General features: G+C 42.7%; 1 protein-coding gene and 1 non-coding gene across 9 annotated transcripts in view; one reads left to right on the top strand and one right to left on the bottom strand.

The window, feature by feature from the left end:
- ARHGEF37 (Rho guanine nucleotide exchange factor 37) overlaps positions 1-22523 on the top strand; it is a 58453-nt gene that overhangs the window by 13262 nt on the left and 22668 nt on the right. For 4 of the 8 annotated variants that reach the window (XM_059062218.2, XM_067032100.1, XM_067032098.1 and 1 more), the window contains exons 2-4: positions 5330-5526; positions 6891-7014; positions 16634-16781. In XM_059062218.2, coding sequence (XP_058918201.1) covers positions 5341-5526; positions 6891-7014; positions 16634-16781 — 458 coding nt within the window. In that variant the 5' untranslated portion in view covers positions 5330-5340. The remainder of the gene's footprint in view (positions 1-5329; positions 5527-6890; positions 7015-16633; positions 16782-22523) is intronic. The other 4 variants (XM_059062219.2, XM_067032102.1, XM_067032099.1 and 1 more) reach the window with 2 other exon arrangements.
- LOC131756480 (U6 spliceosomal RNA) lies at positions 15117-15224 on the bottom strand. Its single transcript, XR_009335656.1, has one exon. It is a non-coding gene; the product is annotated as a U6 spliceosomal RNA (small nuclear RNA).

Raw genomic sequence — 22523 nt, 5'->3', positions numbered from 1 at the left:
TAAATGAACTTAAACACTGTATTTGCAACCATATCCTTTGTCTATTTTTCTCACAGATTACCTTGTTTTAAAGATTCATAGAAGTTCTTATATAGTCTAGGTATTAAACTTTTGTTGGTTGTATTCACTACAAATATCTTCTGATCTAAGGCCCCTCTTTTCCTTTTGATTTTAGAATTGTTTATGAACAGAACATTCCAATATTACTGTAGTCAGATTTATCAATTGTTTCTTTTGGGGTTTGTACATTTTATGTCTTGTTGAAAAAAATACTTCTTATCTAGAGAGTTTAAAAATATTTTCCCATTTTCTTCTAAGAATTTAGAGTTTCACTCTTAACATTTAGGTCTTTAATCCATCTGGAGTTTATTTGGTATGTGCTGTGGGATTGCATTTGTTTATTTATTTTTTATAGGGGAGGCCAGTTATCTCATGGACCATCCTTTTCCCAGTGACTTATAATGACACTTATGTCATATGTTAAGTTTCCATATTTACTGTGGTCTGCTTCTGGGCTCTCTAATCTGTTCTACTGATCTGTTTGCCCCTGTGTTAATATGATACTTTTAAATTATTATGACTTTCAGATGTATCTAGATATCGGGTAGGACAGGTCCCCCCACCTTGTTCTTCAGAATTGCCTTAGTCATTCTGAGCCTTTTCTCCAATATATATTTTAGAATCATTGTATTATGTTCTAAAAAGAACCCCCAACCCCCAAACCCTATCAGGAGTTTTATTGAAATTGTATTGAATCAGTTTGGGTCAATTTTCATCTTTATGATATTAACTTTTCCTATCCATGAACATAGTGTATCTCTACTTGTAACTAGTTCTTGTTTGTGGTTTTGTTTTTATTTTTTCAGGCTGTGACATGTGGCTTGTGGGGTCTTAGTTCCTGACCAGGGATCATACCTGGGCCCCCTGCAGTGGAAGCTCAGAGTCCTAACCACTAGACTGCCAGGGAATTCCCAACTAGTTCTTAAATATATTTCGATAAAGTTTTATAATTTTCTTCATAAAGATCTTGTACATCTTTTTTTTTTTGGATGCGTAGCTTTTGAGACCTCAGTTCCCCAGCTAGGGATTGAACATGGGCCATGGCAGTGAAAGCCTGGAATCCTAACGACTAGGCCACCAGGGAACTCCCCATCTTTTGTTAAATTAAGATATTTAGGAAGGAATAAATATTATGTGTTATTATTAAATCTTTTTATTATTATGCTGCTATTTTTCCTTAAATTGCACTCTTAAGAATTGTTGTTGGTATACACAGGAGTATGATTTATTTTTGAATATTGATCTCCAGCAAAATTGAGTAATTCTCACTTTTTCTTTCATTTAGTTTTTAGTTCACTTCAAAGCTGTAATTTAAATTTTTTTTAAAAATTAATTAATTTATTTATTTTTGGCTGTGTTGGGTCTTCGTTTCTGTGTGAGAGCTTTCTCCAGTTGCGGCAAGCCGGGGCCACTCTTCATCGCAGTGCGCAGGCCTCTCACTGTCGCGGCCTCTCCTGTTGCAGAGCACAAGCTCCAGATGCGCAGACTCAGTAGTTGTGGCTCACGGGCCTAGCCACTCTGCAGCATGTGGGATCTTCCTAGACCAGGGCTCAAACCCATGTCCCCTGCGTTGGCAGGCAGATTCTTAACCACTGCATCACCAGGGAAGCTCAAAACTATAATTTAAAGAGGTAGATAGTTCTACATTTGTGATGAGAAAGAGAGACAGGTGATTCTGCAATGTTTGTTATGAAAAGCAGCCTGTCCTCTTCTCTTTCCTGCTCCAGCCACTACCAGGCAATTCCTTCTGTTGTTTTTAGCTGAATGTTTTAAACACAAATATACTGCTCTTTCCTGAGCTTTCGATTTAGACATTGTTCTTTGATTTCCACTATGGATGATGAGGCTTTAGCTCATTTTTTCTCCCTCTCCATCACCCTGTCCTCTCAGTACATAATATGAATTAGATCACTTGTATTATTATTTGTGTAGATTCTATTTATAATTGAATCGGGTAGTGACACATAATTTTATCTTTTCTGCACAATTTTTTGTTATAAAAATTGTTATAACAATTGTTTTTATTTGTTGGTTTGTTTCTTAGTTTCATATGTCTTATCTGTGTAATTTTTTATAAATATTTATTTATTTATTTAGGCTGTGCTGGGTCTTAGTTGTGGCATGCAGGATCTTTAGTTGCAGCATGTAGGCTTCTTAGTTGCGGCATGCTGACTTCTTAGTTGCAGCATGTGGACTCTCAGTTACAGCATGTATGTGGGATCTAGTTCCCGACCAGGGATCGAACCCGGGCCCCCTGCATTGGGAGTGTGGAGTCTTACCCACTGGACTACCAGGGAAGTCCCCATCTGTGTAATTATGCCTACATAAGGACCGTATTCTCTACTGATTCAATAAATTTGTTCTCAAGGCATTCTAATACTCTAGCCCAGACTGTTTGCTGTCTGTCTGTCACCAACAGTCAAACTTAGAATTTCCTTTCACCTATCCTAGGGATTTCCTCAGCCTCTCTCACATATTAGATCACCAGTTCCCTGTATCTTGTGTCGTGATTTATTTCTTTATTTTGGTGGAACATAGTTTCCTGACTAGGAAACTATAAGGTAAATTCTCCAGGACTTCTAGGTTCTGAAATTTCCTCTCAGAGTGTTTACATTTTATTTATTTATTTATTTATGGCTGTGTTGGGTCTTTGTTTCTGTGCAAGGGCTTTGTCTAGTTGTGGCAAGCGGTGGCCACTCTTCATCGCTGTGCGCGGGCCTCTCACTATCGTGGCCTCTCTTGTTGCGGGGCACAGGCTCCAGACGCTCAGGCTCAGTAATTGTGGCTCACGGGCCCAGTTGCTCCGTGGCGTGTGGGATCTTCCCAGACCAGGGCTTGAACCCATGTCCCCTACATTGGCAGGAGGATTCTCAACCACTGCACCACCAGGGAAGCCTTCTCAGTGTGTTTAGACGTGATTTATTTTAAAAAAACTTATCCTGCTTGGGACTTGTACTTCCTAGACCTAAGAATTCATATCTTTTATAAATTCTGGACAAATTATGAGTCTCATCTCTTCATATATTGCCCCTTCTCACTCTGTTTATTCTTGTCTTCTGGAACACAGATTTGGTACATGATCTCCTTATTTCAATATCCAGATCCCTTAATTCTCTTTCATATTTTCCATGATTTTCTCTTTCTTTTTAACAGTCTGGATAATTTCTTTGGATCTATCTGCCCCTTTACTATTTCTCTTTCCTAAGTGTTTAAACTGTCCATTTAGTTTTTAATGTCAGAGACTAAATTTTTAATTTCTGTAAGTTCTTCTTGGTGCTTTAAAAAATCATACCGGTCTTTACTTTTTGTACATCTTTTCTTTTCCTGCTTATTTTATAGTTTCTATTTGATAGTTTGATTATCTGATGTTCTTGGGGTCTAATCCTGCTCTTTGTTGCCTCTGATGATGCTCACTTACACTGGAGTTCTTGTAATTTTGGATTTTAAGCTCATCTTCAGGACAGGGTTATCTCTTGGAGTACCATGTGGCCTAGGTTAAGGATGTGTCCTCCTGGAGACATTTTATTTTTTCTGTGAGTACTCATAGTAGCACTATTCCAGGACTTGTTTTTTTGTTTATTTATCAGCATTGAGCTCCTTGGACCACATGTATAGTGTACATTTGAACCTACAACCCAGTGAAAGCAGGCCTGTTGTTATGAATTTTCGGAAAGGACTTTTTCTTTTACTCAGGACCCAAGCCAAGATGCAGAAACATCTTTGTCATCTTCTGTGTGGGTAGGGAGACTTTGTTTTCTAATCCACCATTTCACTGGCGTGCTTGAGGGATCCCAGTTCTGGAGAGGAGCTTGCTTTCTGATTCTGCCTGGGCACTGATGCCCAAGTCTCTGGATCACAGAGCTGGGCAGTGCTCTCTTCCCTGCCCATCCTGTCCACTTTGGCTACAGCTGCATCAGCTTAGCTGCTCCTGATCTGGTTTTCAGTTCCCTGTTTGGGGATCCCTGCTGATTTCCTTTACTTCCCTTTTTTAAAAAAAATTTATTTATTTTTGGCTGCGTTGGGTCTTTGTTGCTGTGCACAGGCTTTTTCTGGTTGCGGCGAGCGGGGGTTACTCTTCCTTGCAGTGCGCGGGCTTCTCATTGTGGTGGCTTCTCTTGTTGCAGAGCACAGGCTGTAGGTGTGCGGGCTTCAGTAGTTGTGGCTCGTGGGCTCTAAAGCGCAGGCTCAGTAGTTGTGGCTCACGGGCTTAGTTGCTCCGTGGCATGTGGGATCTTCCCAGACCAGGGCTCGAACCCACGTCCCCTGCATTGGCAGGTGGATTCTTTTTTTTGTTTTTTTTAATTTTTTTTTTTTCTATTTTTGTTGTTGTTGTTGTTGTTTTTGGCAGGCAGATTCTTAACCACTGCGCCACCAGGGAAGTCCTTCCTTAACTTTCTTGCAAGCCTTGCCATGCAGTGAAAAGGAAGTTTGTTATAGCTGATCTAGCATTTCTATGTGTTCTGTAGTAGGGAGATTTTTTTTGTCCACAGTGTTGCCATTTGTACTTTTTAAACTTAGAGGAGAAAAGTACATCTGGCTGGGAGGATCAGGAAAGGCCTTAGAGATGAATGTCAGAGCATAGGGACATGGGAGGGGTCACAGCAGGTGCAAAAGCATGGAGGCAGGAAATGACCATGCAGGTATGGAGAAAAGCACATAACTTTCTTTCACTGGAGTGTGTCAGGGAAGAGGAAAACGAAGTCAGAGGTAGACCACAGAGCAGCAGATAGCTATTACAGTCTCACAGCAGAGAATACCAGGATCACAAGCTTTGTTTCAGGAAGTTTAAACTGGAAGCATATCCAGGATGAATGGATGTGGGTGGCAGCAAGTGGGAGAGGGGTGTGGATTTGAAAAAATGGTACTGGAGGTGGTGGAAATAGTCCAGGTGATAGGTAGTATGGCCTAAATGGGGTAGTAGTGGGTAGAGAAGAGGGAACTGCTGGGAGAAGGAGGGCGAGAGAGACTCAGCTGAACCAGATAAAGAAATCTAGGTCAAGAGCTGGGAGGAAAATAGAAGAAAAGCCAGGCAAGCACATTGTCTGAATCCTGGGAAATGAATTTAAAATGTCAACAATTATCTGAGCTGCATTCTACCTTTTAGGATTGTTCAGATACTGCCCACAAATGCTTATACGCAGTTCATCTTGACTCTGTAGGCAGCTAAAGATGTTTTTAGGCCATCTGATGAATAGTTGTCTTTGGATTAGAGACAGCATGTCCCAATAGAGCTCCCAGAAGTGAGTCTGGATGTGTTTGTCTTTCCCAGAACCTGCTGACATGACTGATCATGGGGATGATGAGCTGTCCTCTAGGACAGGGAGTCCAGACGGGGAAGGTCGGGCCCATGAGGAGAGATCCTTGCTCCATCAGAGTCTGGCAGTCAGGGAACTCATCGACACCGAGGTCTCCTACTTGCACGTGCTCCAGCTTTGTGCCTCGGACATTAGGAGCCACCTGCAGCAGGTACCTGGGTGGGGCCACACTCAGCCTGTCTTTATCGGGGCAAGTGTGAGTCCCAGCTCCTGAAACCTCACGTCTGTTCATGGGGCAGGCTTGATGGAGGGGGAAGTGTGGTGGATGTGAAGTCACCTGGACATAAGCCCCAGTGTTTCCACCTATTGGCCCTGCAACCTTCAGCAAGGCTTTTAACACCTTGGAGCTTTAGTATATTCATCTGCTAAATGGGCAGAGAATAATCACCTCAGAGAATTAAGTGAACTAATGGATAAAATAATCCTTTATTAAGTTTAGAACAGATTCTTTTAAGTGACCTATTTCTAATTGTCTCATTTGGAGGGTGGTAACATGGAAAAGCTATCATTATGATGGGTTTCTATTTTAATGTTAATTTTTTACATCCTTTTTCCCCCTGATTTCAGAAATAACACAGGCTCTCTCTATATATTGTGAAGCATCCCCTAGCATGTAAGGTCCATAAGGGGAAAGGCTGTTTAGTTCAATGTATCCCAGTTCTTGACACGTAAACAGTAGACTTCAACTAGTGTTTATTGAATGAATGAAATAATCAAATAGATAATGTAGAAGGTGAAAGCCCTCTCATATTTCACCCTCTAGAAATTGGGATTTTTCTCTGTAGGCATTAAACAAACAAATATAGATTGTTACTTATTTTATTTTTTGTTTGTTTGTTTTTGGCCACACCAGACGGCTTGTGGGATCTTAGTTCCCTGACCAGCGATCGAACCTGGGTCCACAGCAGTTTCGGGGTTAAGACAGCCCGAGTCTTAACTGCTGGACTGCCAGGGAATTCCCTGTTATTTATTTTAGCAAAAATAAGAGCATACTCTATTTTTCTACAGTTAGCTTCTCCCACGTGATTGTGCATCCAGGACGTCTATCTCTCTATATATCCTATATATGTTCATGCGCATATGTAGATGTCCTGCATCCTTTTTAACAGTGGGATAGCTTAGTTCATAGGGGCTGGAGTTCAGAATATATCTCAAGGTAATGGTGGTAGGTGCTAAGTATATCAGAGCTGGAAAGAAGTCCAACTTCCCACACTTATATGACAGATGGGGAAAATGAGAGAAGAGAAATTATAGTTAGCAGCAGACCTAGGATAATACAGTTCAGCTTTCCTTTCATGTTGAGCACTTCGTCTCTCTCTCTCTCTTCTTGTAGAATAATGAAAATACCTAATTATAAAATTTCAAAGTCCTTGCAAACATTCCACTGGGACAGTCTTCCCAAGAGTGATAGAACCCCAGTGGTGTGACTGTTCTGGACTACTGTCCAAAGCCTACAAAAAAAGTCACTCTACTGAATTCCTAAGCGACCTCCCATGGTGCCTTTGTTCCTTCCAGCTGCCGCAGGGAGATCTGGATGTCCTGTTCTCAAATATCGATGATATCATCAAGGTGAACAGCAAATTGCTTCATGATCTGCAGGAGATAGCCGCCAGGGAAGAGGAACAAGTGCAGCTGATTGGTAAGCAAAATAGCAGGCAGTTAGCAGCCTGAGATTCCTGAGGAAATTGGTCTCGGCATGTGATCATTGCTTATTTTTCTCCAGCATTCCAGGAAAATGCAGCTCAATGAGAGGCTGTTTTGGGGATCCCTGAAATATAGCATGTCAGAGCTGGCAGGACCCTCAAATAATATCCAGTCCAACCCCGTCACTACAGATGAAGAGACTGAGGCCTAGAGACTGGGAGGACAACCTAATGGACACAAAATTGGTTAGTGGAGTGGCTGAGACTTTCTTCTGGAATTCTTTCACATTCATTCATTCAACAGTTATTTACTGAGCTCCTGCAGTGTGCCAGTCACTGTGCTGTGTGCTGGGGTCACAGCATCAACCAGAGGGTCCAATCTTCTATTCTCATGGGTTAACAAGTTAGCGAGAGAGACAGATGACACACAGATAAACAGAATTTTAAGTAGTAATTTGCAATTTAAAAAATGACAATTTTAGTAACGTTTGAGAAAAGAGAAGGCCTCCTGAGGAGAGGACACTTGAAATGAGAGCTGTTAGGGAGGAGCCAGCTATGAGAAGATCTGGGGGGAGAGTAGAGAGAAGAACTATGCAAAGGCCCTGAGGCAGGGATGAGCCTGGGATTTTTGAGGGACAGGCAGGAAGAAGCCTGGTGTGGCTCCAGGGGTATGAGTGAGGAGAGAGTATTAGGAGATAAGATAGCAGAGGCAGAGAAGGACCTTCAGGGCGTTCTAGGTCTTGGTAAGTAGTGTGGATTTTATTCTATGTGTGATGAGAAGTCATTGGACAGTTTTGAGCAGGAAAGTGATATCAGATTTGTTTTTCAAAGATCCCCTTGGTAGCTGTGGACAATGGATTGTGAGAGGGTAGCAAGAGTGGAAGTAGCGAGACCAGCTGGTGGCTTTACCTCCACCTAGGTGAGAGATGAAGGTAGACTCCTGATTCTGAAATGGTTAGGATGACCGGACGTAAAGAAGGAGGGACAAGTGGGTATAAACCTCATCCCTGTCTTCTGCAGTCTCTTCACATCTGCTTGACGAAATTTCTGTGGTCAAGAGTTTTCAAGTGGAGTCAGGGGACAAGGGTGAATGGTGTTAGCAGAAAAGAGGGTGAGGTGGGGGCATCCACCCAAGTCACGCTGGCCTTTACACCCCCAATCTTCTACCCTTTCTTAGACATGAATGATGATGTTGGGGATTAAAAATAACAAATATACACGTTTTGAAAAAGCCAACTTTCTGAGTGTTCATTAAATGACCAGCAGTCTTCTGATGTACATGTATTAACTCATTTAATCCTCACAGCAACCCTGAACGGTAGTTGCTGTCATCTCATTTCCCAGTTGAAGAAACTGAGGCACAGAGAGAGTAAGTAACCTGCTTAAGGTCATCCAGCTAGTGTCAGAGCCAGGAGGATGTGCATTGCGGCAGGTGGCCTCTGGAGCCAGTGCTCTCAACTACTGCACTGAACAGCTTCCATGCAGTAGAGAGTGGGATGGAAGCCTGTGTATAGTGTGTTTACTATTCTCCTAAAATGATGATTCTTCATTAAAACAGCAATGTGAAAGAGTGACTATTTCCTTTAAATAGAGGAATATTTAAATGCAAAATTAAGGAACAAGATTTTTTTTTAAGTATCTGGGTAGATATTCTTACCTTTTATCATTTTATCCTTATTTCTGTTAATAATTGCCACTTATTTGAGTGGAAATTGTTATAACCTCAGGTTGAAGACAATCCAAGGTTCTGGGGACTCTGAGATTAGCATCTTCTGTTGCTGTGGGTTCTAGGGTCCACTAATTCCTTGTTAAGGGTCTTCACTTATCCATCTCTGCCTTCCTGCTTGACCTGCAAAGAGTCAAGGTGCTACTTTGTCTTCTGAGTGTACCTGGTAACATCTCCATTCCCTGCCTTCACTACTTCCCTGGTGGAGTTGCCACATAAAATACAGGATGCCCAATTATATTTGAATTTTACATAAACAGTGAATAATGTTTTAGTATAAGTATATCCTACGGGACATTTGGGACATACTTATAGTAAAATAGTCTTCATTATTTATCTGAAATTCAAATTTAACCGAGCATCTTGTATTCCCGCACCTCCCTAATTCGGCAGACCTATTTCCTGGCCTTTACTGAGTCTACAGAAAATAGCCTCCTCATCCTCTGCCCCTTGTGGTTAGCCAAAAAGAGGCGCAAAGAATCCACATAGCTTTTCTTCTCCTAGGTTCAACTTTGTGCCTAATCAAGGCTGAGCTGGCTCCTACCAGTTCTCTCTATTCCCCTCTCAGCCCCCAGCCCCTGCTATTCAAGGAAGGACCTTTTCCCAATTCCATAGCCACGGCAATTTAAATTTATTTATTTATTTATTTGGCTGCGTTGCGCTTGGGCTTTCTCTAGTTGCAATGAGCGGGGGCTACTCTTCGTTGCAGTGCACGGGCTTCTCATTGCTGTAGCTTGTCTTGCTGTGGAGCACAGGCTCTAGGCATGTGGGCTTCAGTAGTTGTGGCACGTGGGCTCAGTAGTTGTGGCTCACGGGCTCTAGAGTGCAGGCTCAGTAGTTGTGGCACACAGGCTTCGTTGCTCCGCGGCATGTGGGATCTTCCTGGACCAGGGCTCGAACCTGTGTCCCCTGCATTGGCAGGCGGATTCTTAACCACTGTGCCACCATGGAAGTCCCAGCCCCAGCATTTTAAAAGGTTTTTGGACCTTGGGCGTGAACCTCCCAAGTGAGTCGGGTTCCGTGTTCTTACAAATGATTCCAAACACGATGCAGATGTTCACAGGAGTTCCCACACAGGGTCCTGTCATGGGAAGGCATCATGCTGTAGTCCAGTGTTGTCTAAAAGAAATGTAGTGTGAGCCAAATTTAAAGTTTTTGAGTAGCTACATTAAAAAAACTAAAGCAGGTAAAATTAATTTTAATGATATATCTCATTTAACCTAATGTATCCAAAATAATATTTCAACATGTAATCAATATGAAACTTATTCATGATACATTTTACTTTTTTTTGGTACAGTCTTTGCAATCCGGTGTCTTTTACACTGACAGCACATCTCAATTGGGATTCTCCATATTTCAGGTGCCCAGTAGCCATCTGTGGCCGTAGCTTGCAGGTTGAGTGATTTAGAGCAGGGGCTTTGGAGTCTGTCTCGCAAGGTTCTGCCACCCACAGCTCCTTCATGTCTCTGAGCTTCAGTTTCATGCCTTCTGCATGAAAATAGTACCCATTTCTGTGCCAACCATGACAGTGGGTACCTAACATGTAGTAGCCCTTTTTACTCTCATGACACTGTTACTTGTTGACTATTATTATTATTATCCCCATTTTACTAAAGGAAAACCTGAGACTCAGAGAGGTTAATTAACTTTCCTAAGGTCACACAGCTTGACCAAGCTGAGTCATGATTTGAACAGCTCTTTCAGACTACAGCCCCAGCTCTTGGCCTTCCTGCCTCCCTTTCTCATTTCTCCCAGCTAGAGGTAGAGTACCCTTTTGATACTGGGAATAACTCTTTGCTGCTGTGACTTCTTTCCAATCTGTGACTAAGGAAGGACAAGAGGAGAGGAAATAAGTCTTTGGTGCCCCAAGCATTCCTGCCTGTTGGACAGCTCTGCTCTCTGCTCTAGGGGAGTTTGCCTTCCTCCACCCTTCAGTTACTGAAGTGCCCCTGCCTCTGGCCATATACTGATATGGTAAGGTTTCTTTGGCATTAGTTGCATTCCTGCAGAATCACCCTAGTAACGAAGAATGTGGGACCTGCCCTATGTTTCAGGGCTACGCCCAAGCTATCTCTTAGTGGGATCATCTCTGCAGCTGGCTGATCTCCCTATCATAAACATTCTCCCTAGCTGCAGTTTCAGGTAATCTTTCCTGGTCATGTTCTCCCTTGTTCTGGGAGCTTCTCCTGAGGGAGTTCTCTCTGAGGATTGGCTTGACCAGCACTGGGGAGAGGGTTCGGTTCCTGGGGTGGGAGTCTTGCTGTGGGAGTCTTTGCTGAGAGCTGGACGACGCTGGTCTAAGTACCATCTGATGTGTCTCAAGGGGGGACCTGTTGTATTTCACGGGTACAGTGCACAGCATTAGCAAGCAGTAGGGTCACCTGGGCTTCCTGTGGTCCATGGCTTACTTGCCCTTTTGTGACTAATACATTTCTCTTCACCCTCACCACTTTCCCTCAGATGGACAGCCAAATACTCTTGCCTGGGTATTTGTAGTAGCCATCTAATAGCTATTCCTATTTCCATTTTGACTTCTGGTTTAGTCTCAGCATAGTTTAGCTCTAATAGACTTTATTTTTTAGAGCACTTTTAGATTTACACAAAAATTAAGTAGAGGGAATTCCCAGTGGTTAGGACTCTGCTTCCATTGCAGGGGCACAGGTTTGATCCCTGGTTGGGGAGCTAGGATCCCACAAGGCACACGGCACGGCCAAAAAACAAAACAAAACAAAAGCAAAAAAAAAAAAACAAAAAGAAAAAATAAGTAGGGACTTCCTTGGTGATGTAGTGGGTAAGAATCTGCCTGCCAATGCAGGGGACGTGGGTTCGATCCCTGGTCTGGGAAGATCCCACATGCCGCAGAGCAACTAAGCCCATGCATCACAACTACTGAGCCTGTGTGCCACAACTGCTGAAGCCTGTGTGCTTAGAGCCCATGCTCCGCAAGAAGAGAAGCCACTGCAATGAGAAGCCCGTGCACCGTAATGAAGAGTAGCCCCCACTCGCCACAACTAGAGAAAGCCCACATGCAGCAATGAAGACCCAACGCAGCCAAAAATAAATAAAATTAAATCTGTAAAAAAAAGAAAATTAAGTAGAAAGTATGGAAAGCTCCCATGTACCCCTCCCCCGACACAGTTCCCCCTATTATTAACACCTTGCATTAGTGTGGTACATTTATTATAACTGACAAATGAAATGACTAAAGTCCATAGTGTACATTGGGGTTCACTCTGTGTGTTGTTCAGTTCTGTGGGTTTAGAGTAATGTGTAATGTACGACGCCACCAATACAGTTTCATACATAGTTCCCTTCTCTAAAAATCCTCTGTGCTCTGCCTGTTCATCCCTCCCCCAACCCCAATCCCTGGAAACCACTGCTCTTTTTACTGTCTCCATAGTTTTGCCTTTTCCAGAATGTCATATTGCTGGAATCATACAGTATGTAGCCTTTTCAGAGTTGCTTCTTTCATCTAGTAATATGCATTAGAGGTTTCTCTGTGTCTTTTCCTGGCTTGATAATCTCATTTCATTTTTATCACTGAATCATACTCCGTTGTATGGATATAGTGTAGTTTATGTATCCATTCACCTACTGAAGGACAAGTTGGTTGCTTCCAGGCTTTGGCAATTATGAATATAGCAGTTATAACATTAGCATGCAGGGTTTTGGTTTTTTAAAAAATAAATTTATTTATTCATTTATTTATTTTTGGCTGTGTTGGGTCTTCATTGCGGTGCGCGGGCTTTCTCCAGTTGCGGTGAGTGAGAGCTACTCTTCGTTGCGGTGCACAGGCTTCTCATTGCGGTGGCTTCTCTTGTTGTTGAGCACAGGCCCCCCGGCACGTGGGCTTCAGTAGTTGTGGCACACGGGCTCAGTAGTTGTGGCTCATGGGCTCTAGAGCGCCGGCTCAGTAGTTGTGGCGCATGGGCTTCGTTGCTCCGTGGCAAGTGGGGTCTTCCCAGACCAGGGCTCGAACCTGTGTCCCCTGCACTGGCAGGTGGATTCTTAACCATTGCTCTACCAAGAAAGTCCGTGTGCAGTATTTTAAAAAGTCTTTTATTTAAAGTTTTTTTTTGTTGTAGTAAAATATATATAACATATAAAATTTACCATTTTAACCATTTTTAAGTGTATAGTTTAGTGACATTATGTATAGTCACATTGTTGTTCCACCATCACCACTGTTCATGTCTAGAACTTTTTCCTCATCCTAAACTGATGACCAGCCCCTGGTGGCCACTGTTCTACTCTCTGTCTCTCTGAATTTGACTACTCTAGGTACCTCATATAAATGGAATTGTATAGTATATGTATTTTTTTTTTTTTTTTTTTTTTTTTTTTTGTGGTACGCGGGCCTCTCACTGTTGTGGCCTGCTCCCGTTGTGGGGCACAGGCTCCAGACGCGCAGGCTCAGCGGCCATGGCTCAAGGGCCTAGTCGCTCCGAGGCATGTGGGATCTTCCCAGACCGGGGCACGAACCCATATCCCCTGCATCGGCAGGCGGATTCCCAACCACTGCGCCACCAGGGAAGCCCTAGTATATGTATTTTTGTAACTGGTTTATTTCACTTAGCATGATGTCTTCAAGGTTCTTTTTACACTTTTTATCTTGAAATAATTTTAGACTTACAGAAAAGTTACAAAAATAATACAGAGCTCCTATATACCCTTCTTCCAGCTTCCCATAATTTTTACATCTTACATATCCATAGTGCAATTATTAAAATGAGGAAATTAACATTAGGGCAATACTATTAACTCTACAGACCTTATTCAAATTTTGTCAGTTTTTTTTTTTTTTTTTTTTTTTCTATGCTGGGTCTTTGTTGTGGTGCGTGGGCTCTTTGTTGTGGCAGGCTTCTCTCTAGTTGTGGCACACAGGCTCTCTAGTTGTGGCACAGGCTTAGTTGCCCCACAACATGTGGGATCTTAGTTCCCCAACCAAGGATTGAACCCACATCCCCTGCATTGGAAGGTAGATTCTTAACTACTGGACCACCAAGGAAGTCCCACCCATTCATTTCTTTTTTAAAAAAAATAAATTTATTTATTTTATTTATTTATTTTTGGCTGCATTGGGTCTTTGTTGCTGCACACAGGCTTTCTCTAGTTGCAGCGAGTGGGGGCTACTCTTCGTTGCGGTGTGTGTGCTTCTCATCGCGGTGGCTTTCTGTTGTTGCAGAGCACGGGCTCTAGGCGTGTGGGCTTCAGTAGTTGTGGCACGTGGGCTCTAGAGCACAGGCCTCAGTGGTTGCGGTGCACAGGCTTAGTTGCTTCGCGGCATGTGGGATCTTCCCGGACCGGGGCACAAACCCGTGTCCCCTGCATCGTCAGGCAGACTCTCAACCATTGCGCCACCAGGGAAGCCCACCCATTCATTTCTTTATTCAACTATTTATATAAGTATAAACTCATGGATATTTACTTTATTCTATGAGTCAGAATCCAGTACTATTAATATTCATTTTCTTGCTCAAATTTTTACCAGCTTTGGCCATAGGGAACTCTTTCAAGTTGGCACCTGTGTCCTTTCAGTATGTCTCCAACAATTTGTGAGCACTTTCTTACTTTCTGACCCCACAAGATGTTCTAAGCTCATCTTGTATTTTCCCTGCCTCATCCTTGGAATCAGCTTTTTTCCTAAGAGCCCTGGTTCCTACCTTTGGAGAATGGTATTTAGACACCAAGTTCTAAGATCTAGGTGTGCCCATTGCTCCTGGGGTGTCATTGTTTCTAGGCCCTCTTAGCTGACAGAGTTAGGAAATATATGTATATATACCAACACATGCATGTACACATATCTATATTTCTTTCTGTATCTATCCATCTGTATTTATATATTTAAAACCATGAGTTCCTACTGATAACCTCCAATTCCAGTCCGGCACCTCAGGGTTCTTTCTAGTCTTTCGCCTTTTCTTATTTGTAGCATCTTTCTGTGACAGGTAGAAATGGCTGCTATTATCTTCAGTGTATTTACTTATTTGTTTGAAGTTAGTAGACACATAAAATATTTTTTATTATGTTATAATCAGCATTACTAACCTGTGCCTTTGTGAAAAATACTTACGTTAATTTCTTCCTACACCCTTCAGTGTGGTTATGTTATTCATTTGTAATAGAATTAGGTTCATTCCTTATTGTTTGTATTCTATTTGGGGTTCACCCTCCACATCCTGGTTGGTCTTAATTATATATTTATTTTGGGAGTATGTGAAACATTACCATGGTTCCAAGATCTGAGCTATATAGAAAGGTATATTCAGCGAAGCATTGCTCCCCTCTTATCCCTACTACCCTGACCCATTCCCTGTTCTTTCCACCCCATTCTATCTCCCCCTACAAATAATCAATCTCATCTGATTTTAAAATATAGAACACGTCACAAATTTGCATGTCATTCATGTTCAGGGGCCATGCTAATCTGTCCTGTGTTGTTTTGCCTTTAATGTATGTGCTGCTGAAATTGAGCATGGGAATGATCCTTTTCAAACAGAAACCAGATCATGTCACTCCTGCTCAAAACCCTCCATTTGCTTTCTGCCACCATAAGAATAAAATCCAAACACCTTACTACACCTTACTTACTTACTGTAAGGCCCTACATGATCTGGCTTCAGTTTCCTGTTTATTTTCTCTGCTTTGTGCCCTTGCTCATTGTGTTCCAGCCACACCTGCCTTCTTGTGTCACCCACCTGTCAAGCGTTCACTTGCCTTCAGGTCTTTGCATTTGTCCTTCCCTAAACCTGGTGCTGCTCTTCCCCCAGACATTCCTATGGGTGGGTTCTTTTTTTTTTTTTTTAATTTTTGTATTTTATTTTATTTATTTTTTATACAGCAGGTTCTTATTAGTTATCTATTTTATACATATTAGTGTGTATACATCAATCCCAATCTCCCAATTCATCCCACCCCACCCCCCGCCACTTCCCCTCCTTGGTGTCCATACGTTTGTTCTCTACATCTGTGTCTATTTCTGCAGGGCTGGGTTCTTTTGGTCTCTGATAAACATCCACGTCTTTATGGAGGTCTTTCCTAAATAGATCTCCTACCACTCTCTAACTCTTTATCTGGCTTTGTTTAGATTTATGGTACTCATCACTACCTGACATATGTAATATATTTATTTATTGTCTGTCTTCCCCACTAGAATATCAGCTCCATGAGGCAGGGTCATTGTTTTGTCCACAGAACTTAGAAGAGTGCCTGGCACATAGTCAATAAATAAGCAGTTGGTAAATTTTTGGTGAATGAAGTTTGTGTCAGGTGCTTTACATGCATTATTTGATTTAATCCTCTCGATGAACATTTGGAGGTGAGCACTATTTTTATTCCAGTCTATAGGTGAAAATATGGAGGGTTAGAGGGGTCAAATACTCGCCCTAGATTACGCTATTGGGAAAGGGTTGGCTGGAGATCTGGCCTTACTTCTCTCTGACTCCAGAGCCCACGTTTGTGACTATCCATGCTGTGCTGTAGGGATTCTTTATAAACAGAGCATTTGGAGTTGTACTTGCCACACATAGTAATTGTAAAGATATAACATGAGTGTGTTTTGTAAACTATAAAGCACTGTCCAAATATGAGAATTATCAATATTATTGCTATAATTGTAGCTACCATTTATTAAATATAGGCAGCATACCAGTCTGAGCTCTACATCATTCTGTTACTTAATCCTACAGCAGCCTTTTGAAAGTGAGATGAAAAAAATAGAAGCTCAGGAAGATGAGGTGACTTGCCCAAGGCAACAACACTGGTTAAGCCTGGCAGTCTCACTCCAGAGCTGGAATGCTTAGCTGTGTCACTCACCGCCTCTCTGTCCTAAGCAAGAGGGCATGCAGACATGCTTTTGAGAACTCCTTGTTGCTTTTCACTGTCAGGCAACTTATTCCTGGAATTCCAAGAGGAGTTGGAGCAAGTCTATAAAGTGTACTGTGCCAGCTACGAACAGGCCTTGCTGCTGGTGGAGACCTACCGGAAGGAGCCACGGCTGCAGGGGGAGATCCAGAACACCATTGAGGCAGTGCTGTGAGTATAATGACCCTCATGGACCCCGAGGTCAGAGGCTGTTAAAGTCTCACCCCTGCTTGGTGCTGCTCACACTGCTTCAGGAGTGTCCCAGTCAGACTAGGCTAGGCTATGCTGCAGAGACAAACAACTCCCAACTCTTTCAGTGGCTGAGACTAACAAGGTTTCTACCTTCCTTATGCTCCACTGCAGGTTAACTTGGGGCTCTTCATGTTGAGACTCAAGCTGACAGCAGCTGCTGTCTGGAATATTGCCAGTAACTTGGCAAAGGAAAAAAGTGTTCTGAGGTTCTAACACTGGTAACTAAATGCTGTTAGTCCAGAAGTGATGTTCGTTGCTTCTCAAAATTCATGGGCCAGAACTAATCACATGGCTTCATCCAGCTACCAGGAGGCCAGGGCCTGCCATCCAGCCATGTGTTCAGAGGTGGAAAAGCAGAAACATTTGGTGAACAGCACTCATGACTACCACAGGGAGGGCAGTGAGATGGTGGGAACCATGTGGTGTAAGCAGCAGTGGCAGGAAACAGGTTTGTATCACCTGGGGACACCTCTCGACAGATGGCTAGAGTCTTGACCCATGGAAAAGGATTAGAACTGCTCTGGGTGGCCTCACAGCCCAGAGCTGGCACCAGTGAGTGGGAGCTCCAGGTAGAGATATGTAGAAAAAAAAAACTTTTAAATTAAAATTTTGCACGGGTAACAGTTGCATGTTTCAAAAGCTTTAAAACATCTGCATTTACACAGTAAAAAGACCTTTCCAACCCTGTCCTTTTATCCACCCAGTTACTGCTCCTACCCACAAAGTTAAGGTAACCACTTTTAAATTACTTAAGGATCTTAGCAGAGTTCCTGTATGCCTATACAAGGAAATACAACCATATACTCTTATTTTCCTCATCTTTTCAATGAAAGCTTGTAATTTTTTTTCACTTACATTATATCTTGGAGGTCTTTCCATTTCAATACATACATGTATGATCCTTTGAACGACTACGTATTCTTCTACTCTGTGGCTGTTCCGCAGTTTATTTAACTGGTCTCTGTTGATGGACATTGGTTTCTTTCTATTCTTTTCATATTACAGGCAGTGCTACAGTGATTATTCACGAACATATGTTATTTTACTGAGGTGCAAGTATATCTGTAAGTTAAATTTCCAGATGTGGAATTGCTAGGTCAAAGGAAGTATGTATTGATGATTTTGACAATATTGCAAAATTGCCCTCTGTAAAGGTTATACCAATTGATATTCCCATGAGCAGCATATGAGTGTGTTTCTCCACAGCCTTACCAGCAGTGTGTTGTTAAACTTTAGAGTATTTACCACTGATAGGTGAAAAATGGCATCTCAGTAATGTTTCATTGTGCATTTATCTCCGGGAGATGCAAGAGGGAAGAGATATGGGAACATATATATATGTAGAACTGATTCACTTTGTTATAAAGCAGAAACTAACACACCATTGTAAAGCAATTATACTCCAATAAAGATGTTAAAAAAAAAGTTGATCATCCTTTTTTTTAATATTTATTTTTTGGCTGTGTTGGGTCTTAGTTATGGCACGCCGGATCTTTTGTTGCAGTGCATGGGCTCTTCGTCGCCGCACACGCGCTTCTCTCTAGTTGTGGCAGGTGGGCTCCAGAGCGCGTGCGCTCTGTAGTTGTGGTGTGAGGGCTGCAGAGTGCGTGGGCTCTGTAGTTGTGGCACGCAGGCTCTCTCATTGTGGCACTCGGCCTATCTAGTTGTGACGCGCCGGCTTAGTTGCCCCCCAGCGTGTGGGATCCTAGTTCTCTGACCAGGGATTGAATCCACGTTCCCTGCATTGGAAGCACGGAGTCATAACCACTGGACCACCGGGGAAGTCCCTTGATATCTTTCTATATATTTAAGAGGTATTTGTATTTCCTTGCCTGTGAATTGTTCTGCTTCTTTTCTGTTTTGAAAAGGCTTACATCTTCCCAAGGAACAGGCTCACCAAATGAAGATAGATGAAGGTCATCCTCTGGAAAGCAGAGTAGAGTAGGAGGAACAGAAGTTATTATTGTTATTTCATCTTACTTAGACCTTTCCTTTATACCCAAGAGAAGCACAGTGTAGGTTTAGGGCTTTGAAGTTGATATTATCTCATGTGGAGCCTCCTGCTACCTCTCCTCCTTCTCTTATCTTATACTTACCCCTCTACTCCCTGAAGCCTCCTTTTGAAGTACGCATGTCCTAACCCATCCCAGCCTCCAAAAAATCCTACATTCATTTTCTCCTTTGCTTCCTTTGATCCCTTCATGGAACTTACAAACTTAGGCTTTTGCAAGGGTCACTAAATACATTTCTACAGGAGTGAGCAATGAGGAAAGCAGGACGCCAGATGTGGGACAAAAGGGAGTAGTGGAGACTGTGGCAAACCAGAGCCAAGAGACCCTGTATAGAGTGCAGCTGCAGCCCAGCCTTGGCTGATTATTGCTGTATCAAGTAGCTTTTGCTATATAAAAACTGACCCAAATATAGTGGTTTAAAGTATAAATCATCCCCAAAATATGTTTAAAGCAAATATTTATTTAGGTCACACTTATGCATGTTAGTGGCTTAGCTGGGCTCAGTAAATGATTCTTCTAGTCCTGGCTGAACAACCTCATGTGTCTGTGATCAACTGCGGTCAGCTTTGCTCATGTTGGCTGGGCTCTCTTATGTATCTGAGACATACAAGCAGATTCAGCTCTGCCTTTTGAGATCTCGGCTTGGAATTGGCATGCTGTGCCAGGCTCAAGGGGTCAGAAGTATTCCCCATTTCTTTTTTTTTTTTTTTTTTTTTTTTTTTGCAGTATGCCGGCCTCTCACTGTTGTAGCCTCTCCCGTTGCAGAGCACAGGCTCCAGACGCGCAGGCTCAGCGGCCATGGCTCACGGGCCTAGCCGCTCTGCGGCATGTGGGACCTTCCCGGACCGGGGCACAAACCCGTGTCCCCTGCATCGGCAGGCGGACTCTCAACCACTGCGCCACCAGGGAAGCTTCCCCACTTCTTGATGGGAGAAGCTTCAAAGTCATATTCAAAGGGTGTAGATACAGAGAGTGCAATAATTGCAGCCATTTTTTATAAACCATCTCCCTCAGTTGCCATGTAGAGATGTGATTCCACTGTGCCCAGATCCTCTGATCTTTCAAGAGAAACCAGAAATTTTGATGTAAGTCTCCCAAGTGTTAAATATTGGCATCTAGTTCAGACATGTTAGAAACACTATGTGGGGGGCCCTAGTTGGCACAGAGGCTGCTGTTTGTCATGTCTTCTGCACTCAGGTCTTTTTCAGCCAGGCAAGTCCAGGCTTTTCTCATGGGCTTTGACGCCAAGCTGCCTTGCAGCGGATCGGGCTCTGCCCCTTATTCACCTTGGCAGAGCCATTTCGTGTCTCAGAACCTTGTTTCCCTACATGTGGAGTGGGAGTAATAACAACAGCTCATGGGGACATAGACTCACTGCATGCAAGTAACACGCAAAAATTCCCAGCTATTGTGGTTACCTTGGCTAGGCAAGGATTATGCTTCACTGAGACCACACTATGGTTCTCAACTCCGTTGGTCCCAACGCCCCCTTTTTATAACAAACATTAAATAAATTTATTATCCTGAGTTATATTCTGAAAAAAAATTCTCCTGCCTATATACATAACTGAAAAATATCAATATAATGGCTTAACTATAATTAAAGGAGAAATAAAAGGAAAATAATTTCTAAAAAAAGTAATATGTATTTCAGTGTGCAAAAGCTTGGGTAATACTACACTAGAAAATATTATGAAGCAGTCAGATGCTTGTACCTACTTATAATAAATAAGCTTGGATTTAAGCAAAGAAGAGTCAGAAGCCATAGTGTACGAGAAGTACAGAAAAAGAAAAGAGCAGAGAATATGTGTACCCTGCAATAACAGTGAGCAATGATAACAAACTTGACTTCCTTGTGTATGATAAGAGAAAGAAGAAAATAACATAACTGAAGTAGGGATAACATTACATACTGGGAGGCAGAGGAAATGAGGAAGGATTATGTTCCTGCAAATGACCTTGGTCTTATTTATAAAAGGTGTGTCATGGTAATTCCCAGTATAAAGATATGTGACAGGATGGAGTCCAAGTGTCACAAAAATATCTCAGTTCTTGAAATTGCAGCCCATTTCAAGGCATTTATTCAGTCTCTGAATGTTGAAGAGGGGCACATGAAACGTAGAAGGATTCTCCATAATGCAGGACTGTCCTTGCAGGATATCCTGCATCCCTGGGTCCCTGCCAACTAAATGCCTGCAGCACACCAGAGCCTACAAGTTTCAAAAATGCCCTCAACGAAATGCTCTGGTCTAATGTTCCAGCAGGAATGCCATTCTTTCTGTCATCCAAATTTTATTCTGTAGATTTACAGGCAGACAGAAAATAGACTTCCCATGGGAAAGTGTAGACATTGGATGGATGGATGGATAGATAGATAGATAGAGAATGAATTTTTAAGGGGCTCCTGCTATACATGCTGCTCTAGAACTTTTGATCCCTTCCCTCTTGAAACAATAATCCTGCCTTTCTTATGCTGATGATCATGGGACTCTTTCTAGAGTTTGGCGGACTAGAATCACACCAGCCATAAATGGTTCTTTCTCATCCAGGTAGTATAGATGGTACCATCTAATTAGATCTTTGTGATCCTAAAATATATGCCACCTCCCACTTTTTAATTGGATGGGTGAGTGGGTGGGGTGTCTAGTTTATCCTGTCTCTCTTTCCCCCCGCCCCCCACTTTATTTTTGGCCTCACCATGTGGCATACGGAACTTTCCTGACCAGGGATCGAACCCTCACCCCCTGCAGTGGAAGTGTGGAGTCTGCGTGGCTTGTGGGAATCTCAGTTCCCTGACCAGGAATTGAACCTGGGCCATGTCAGTGAAAGCCCAAAATCCTAACCACTAGGCCACCAGGGAACTCCCAGTTTATCCTGTCTTTTAAGGCAGCGCTTCCCACCTGGGGCCCAAGGGAATCAAGGCTTGCCCTTGCAGCCAGCAGGAAGCTCTGCCTTAGGGAGACCATTCTAGTGGCATAGCTTTCAGGGGGAGGAGGCTGCTTACAGAGGTGGATCAGTCCAGCACAAAGCACCTGCAGTTCCACAATAACTGAGGCAGAGTGTTTGGAAAAGGCAAGTGACATGTTTTCCTTTACTGGCATTTTTAATTTGCTTTAAATTTAAAAGTAACATGGTTATTGAAAAAAGAAATTTCAAACAGTGCACAGGTATATAAAGTAAAAAGTCCATTCCCCTTTGGTTTCCCGTTTCCCCATCCCTCCCCCAGTAAACATTTTCCATCCGAACTTTATTCTGTATATTTACAGACAGACAGACAGACAGGAAATAGACTTTCCATGGGAACATCTAGATGTTGAATGGATGGATAGATGGATGGATAGATAGATAGATAGGATGAGTGAATGAATGAATGAATGAATTTTTTAAGGGGCTCCTATTCTACATGCTTTTCTAGGACTTGCTTTTTCACCTAATCACCCTGCGCCACCAGGGAAGTCCTTGAGTTGATATTTCTGGGTAGATTTATATAGTAGGATTGAGGGAACAAAGGGTTTGTGTATATCACAAATTGCCAAACTGCTCTCTAAAAAGATCCCACCAGAGACTCCCCTGGTGGCGCAGTGGTTAAGAATCCACCGGCCAATGCAGGGGACATGGGTTCGAGCCCTGGTCTGGGAATATCCCATGT

This window comes from Kogia breviceps, chromosome 4 (assembly GCF_026419965.1).
Source record: "Kogia breviceps isolate mKogBre1 chromosome 4, mKogBre1 haplotype 1, whole genome shotgun sequence".
Classification (NCBI taxonomy): domain Eukaryota; kingdom Metazoa; phylum Chordata; class Mammalia; order Artiodactyla; family Physeteridae; genus Kogia; species Kogia breviceps.
The sequence above is the reverse complement of the archived record's forward strand: the minus strand, read 5'-3'. Positions and strand labels throughout refer to the sequence as shown.